This window comes from Dryobates pubescens, chromosome 6, assembly GCF_014839835.1.
Source record: "Dryobates pubescens isolate bDryPub1 chromosome 6, bDryPub1.pri, whole genome shotgun sequence".
NCBI lineage: Eukaryota > Metazoa > Chordata > Aves > Piciformes > Picidae > Dryobates > Dryobates pubescens.
Window position 1 is genome coordinate 17,116,504 of NC_071617.1, and position 4,888 is coordinate 17,121,391.

General features: G+C 42.3%; 1 protein-coding gene across 1 annotated transcript; it reads left to right on the forward strand.

Annotated features, from left to right (window-relative positions):
* DYNLT1 (dynein light chain Tctex-type 1) lies at window positions 1-4,888 on the forward strand. The gene is made up of 5 exons (XM_009901378.2): window positions 1-193; window positions 2,582-2,623; window positions 3,800-3,923; window positions 4,110-4,187; window positions 4,470-4,888. Exons 1-5 carry the CDS (start codon window positions 167-169, stop codon window positions 4,538-4,540), a joined length of 342 nt encoding a protein of 113 aa, XP_009899680.1. The 5' UTR covers window positions 1-166; the 3' UTR covers window positions 4,541-4,888.

Here is a 4,888-nt window from a genome sequence, read left to right on the forward strand (position 1 = left end):
TTTGGTGGTCCGGCGCCGCCGCCCGCGGGCCTCAGTGCGCAAGTGCCACGAGGCCGCTGGAGCGGGTGCGCAGGCGTAGTGTGGGCAGCGGCTGGCGCGTGGGGCGGCGGCCGTGAGGGGGCGGTGCCGGGGTGTCGGTTGTGGAGTGAGGGGCTGCACCGGGAAGATGGACGACTTCCAGGCGGGGGAGGAGGTAACGGACTGGGGCGGCGGGGTAGCGCAGCTACGGGATTGCTCCTGGCTTCTTCTTTCGGGAGGCTGCGGGCTGGCGGAGGGTCTTAGGCAATACCTGTTCTCGCACACCCCCACCCCTCGGTCTACCCCGGCGAGCCTGGAGCCCTTGGTAGTCCCGCCACCCGCCCCTCACCGCCCAGATCCCCTGCCGCTCTCATCCCCTGCCGCTCTCCCGCGGCTTGGCGCCGGGCGTTGGCAGTGTCTGAGCCGCGCGTCCCGGGCAACGGCTGGAGACAGGCCCAGCCTTTGTTCTTGCCGCCCCACCGTTCGGGGCTGCTGCCTCCCGGGGCAGGCCGGCGTGAACGGAGATGGCTGCTGGCCGTGCTGACTTCGGGTCTTCGCTTGACACCTCTTCCCTGGCGTCGACTCACGCCTGTCTTCCCCGATAGCTGCCGCTGAAAATTACTTAGAAAATGCTCGAGGAGCATCGTGGTTTCTGACTTCACCACCAGGACCAAGCAGGATGCTTTGGTGGAAGGGTTACTGGTTTACAGTTTTGATAACTGGATAGCTCGCGTGTTAAAGGCGCAGTAATTCGATATTATACCCCATTAACGAAGATACAAAGTCTGATAAAATCGAGGGTCTTTATCATGCGAAGTGACTGCCCAGCAGGTGGTGGTTTTGCAGAGGGATAGTTTTTCTGACCTGTGATGGTTCGCTGCATTGTTCACGAACAGCTGCACTGTGACTTGGTCAGACAATAGCAGAGCAGTGTTGGGGATGAAGGTAGGTCAGGCTTGTGCTATTCTAAAAGCCTTGACCTGATTGCTATGGTTACACATTTGCAGGTATTTTTTTGAAAAGAAATACTATTAACGAACATCATTCTTATTGCAGTTTAAAAAAACCAAACATCTTCAGAATTACTAAAATATAGTACCAGATTGCATTTGTTGCCTGGGAGCACCCCTTCTAAACAAGGTATTTGAAACACTGCATCTGCTTTCCTTGTTCCAGAGGGGTAGCGCAGGCAAGTCATAAAACTCCTAATCTTTTCCCCCTTTATTTTTTAATACAATAAGTGTTTCTATAATCTTAGTAAAAGGTGGATTGGTAGTGCTTTATTACTACAGCACACAGCTGGATATCACAACTTCATGTTGTTCTGTCATGCATCTGAATCCATGTATACTGTCATCCTGAAAAAGGTCAAGAATTAACAGCAGTTCTAGAACAAATTCTCAGATCTACCACTGGCTCTTTCCCACTTGTTTCTATACAAATTGATACGTGAGTACCTTTGAGAATTCAGGTTGGATTCAACTCAATTTACTTTGGTGAGCCATATTAGTGCTCACTTAAAGGCATTTCTGAGCAGAATTCTAGACTTTGTGAATGAGAAATCCATATATGGTTTATCATCCTGCCTTACAGCATGCTTCATGTCTGCCAGCATGTCTGGCAAGTCTATTCTTCAGTTAGGCTCTGTAGCAAAGGGTATTTTGATAATTACAGCTTTTATTTGATTAGAAACAGTGGCATGTCTTAAATGTAAGTACCTGTAAAATTCACTACCATGAAAACAAATGAGGTGCATTGCTCGCTGTGCGGGATCCCACCTGTCTGTGCTCCCTGGCCATTTGAGTGGCTGTGAGGGGTGCTGGGCAGTTGCTGACACTGGTGGCAGCTTGTTTTAACCACCTTATGTGGAAGGCAGCAGTAGCTGAGGGATTAAACAGGAAAATGTACTAACCATACAAGTAAGTCAGTAGTAGTTATAAGATTAGTAAAATGTTGGGGCCTTTTCTGCCCCGATTCCGTAATTGTCATCTCTGCTCCCCAGAGCCTGAGAGAAGACTGAAGGTGGTGGGAATTCCAGCGAGCTAGATTTCCCTTTTGGTTTCCAAGGAACGTTCTTCTTCCTATCCCTGTCTGAGATTGTCAGGACAGCTTTGCCATGAGCTATGAGTTGATGTTTTGTCTGCATCAGTGCTCTGGAGATGTTTCATTTAACCCTAAGCTATGTCTGAACACTGAGGTGTTCTCTGCCACCTCACTGTGTATTGTAGATGTTAATGCTCATTGTGAAATAGAAATATGTATGTACAGAAGTGCTATGTATGTTATTTAAAAAACTTCCAAGTTAAAGTTTGAATACTTTGACTCAGCAAGCCAGCCAGTATTAGTTATGTTTTACTTTTTGTTACTTTGCTAAGAGTATTAGCTGGACTGGGTTCAGGTAGCTAAGAGTATATATGAACAGTGAAAGGAAGACTTGGCATCTTCTGTCTTTCTAGACATCTGACAAACATAAGTTAACCCTCTAGTGCATGTTCTTAAAGCTTGAACTCTGTAAACAGAAGAATGTATCCACTGAGTATTTGACATTGTACTTCTTTTGCAGCCTTCCTTTGTTGTTGATGAAGTCAGTAGCATCATTAAAGAGGTAAACTAACATTTTCATGTCTTGATGTGAAAGCATTAAAGAAAACCTGACAACTGATATGTAATAGCTTCATAGATAGGCTGCTATCAAAGTATAGATAATTGTTGATTTAACCAATGTACATACTAGATGTGGAAATGATACCCAGCTTTAGTTATGACATGTATTATCAATCCAAAAGATAATTAAATTCATATGCATAATTAAATTCATATGCATAATTAAAATCATATGCATTTGTATAGTATATAGTTGCAGTGTATCCCTATTAAAATTTCTAGGGAAATGTTTTATGTTAAACCCTATAGAAATAGATTTTGCATTTCAGTAACATATAGAGGGTTTTTTATAGGCTGCCTGCATATGCATGTTTCTGTATTCTTTTGAGATGTTTGTTTGAAATGATTGAACTGTTCTTGTTGATGTCTAGAAAATTTCCAGAGGGATTTGTTCTTTGTGCCCAGAATTACTCCTATAAACTAGTGCAGTCTTTTTCTTGTTGCAAAACCAGTTTTGGTCAGACTCAGAGAACTGAATAAATTTGCTTTAATGTGTGCTTCTGCCTCTTCTGAATCTGAAATAATTTCCTGCTTCTTTTTTTTGTACAGTTTCTGTGAGGAAAGAAATGTATCAATGAGAAGCATGCAGATTTAATTTATTTGTGTCTTAAGGGGGGAAACTATCCTTATAAGTAAAACAGATTATTTGGCTGAAAGCTTTGTGTAACCAGCAACTACACAGATGTTTTGGAGTTTTGTTTCCCAAAAGTGATTTTGCTGAAAATTCTGGAGTTCATTTCCATAGAGGAATGTGTGTGAATCAGCCATTGTTGGGTGTGTTTTTTCTCAGTCTCTCCAGGACTGTTTAAATGCAAAACACACTTCGTAACTCTGGCTTCAGGACATTGAGACAGGAATTACAGATAATCAGACTATCACAAAATGAAGAGAGGATGGAACCTCTGATAATTTTCTTTATGCCTGGTTCAACCTCTGACCTGCAAGTTTTTTAGTAATTGAAAACACTTCCAACAGTCAGTATTTAGGACAACCAGTATTTAGGATTTTTTTCTGTGGGAATGAGGTCTCATCTTCAGCAGTCCATGTAGGAGTAGGTCAATGAATGCCTTGTAGGTTGACAACAGTGCAGCTTGTTTTACATGTTTATCATCAACAGGCTATAGAAAGTGCGATGGGTGGCAACGCTTACCAGCACAGCAAAGTGAACCAGTGGACAACAAGTGTGGTGGAACAAACACTAAGCCAGCTCACAAAGCTGGGGAAACCTTTCAAGTACATTGGTGAGCTCAACTTTCTCTTTTCTGTTAAAGCTGGCATAGTCAAGTGCACTGGTGGGTGAGTGAGGATCTTGCCAAGAATCATGTCTGTAAATTACTCATGCATTCATGTGTATGTGTTTATGTATGTACTATGCTAACTAAAAATGTTTGTGATAAATTAACAAAAGCTTCTCTACTGACTAACAGTGACCTGTGTGATTATGCAGAAGAATGGTGCTGGCCTACATACAGCAAGCTCTTGCTTCTGGGACAACTCCAGTGATGGTAAGGAACAAAGCTGTTGGATTTTGTAACATGCAACTTTAATGCTAGTCCCCTTAAGGCCAGGCAGCCTAGTTTTTTTTTTTTACACCCCAAGTGCTGTAGTTTTGGAGTAATAGCATACTGTTTGGTATTTATTCAGCTGTGATGATAACTCTGCTATATAGGAAATATGTAGCTGGTGTGAAAGCTTGATTCTTAAACTGTTACAAATATGCATATATGGGCATATATCTAATCACTGTAACTTTCTTCTGTCCCTAAAACCCTTTTTTGTATTTGTAGGAGCCTGCACTGTGAGATGGGAGAATAAGACCATGTACTGTATTGTCAGTGCCTTTGGACTTGCAATTTAATTGCCTTGAAATCATCCTTCTCTTTTCTACTCCAGCAGCTGATTCTATCTCTCTTCAAACTGTGAATACACCAAACAACTTCTGGCTTTAATGTACTTTTAAACTTCTTTTTTTAATTTTCAAACGTAGAAATGTGAAAACATGCTGTTAACATGGTTTATGGTTGTACTTAGTATTGTATCAGTGTTGCCATACTGTCTTAACACTTCAACAACTTCTCTTCAAGGTGCTAATACTGAGATCTGCTGCAGTGTGAACACTTTCTATAGATTTCTTTTTTAAGACCAATACAAACGAGATGCCGACTTTCACACTTTGTACTTTTGGTTAGCATTAAATTATTGAAAT

Coding starts and splice junctions, on each gene's coding strand:
- DYNLT1 (XM_009901378.2), top strand. CDS start 167: ATGGACGACTTCCAGGCGGGGGAGGAG. Junction 2,624..3,799: donor TCAGTAGCATCATTAAAGAG/GTAAACTAACAT, acceptor TATCATCAACAG/GCTATAGAAAGTGCGATGGG. Junction 3,924..4,109: donor GAAACCTTTCAAGTACATTG/GTGAGCTCAACT, acceptor ACTGACTAACAG/TGACCTGTGTGATTATGCAG.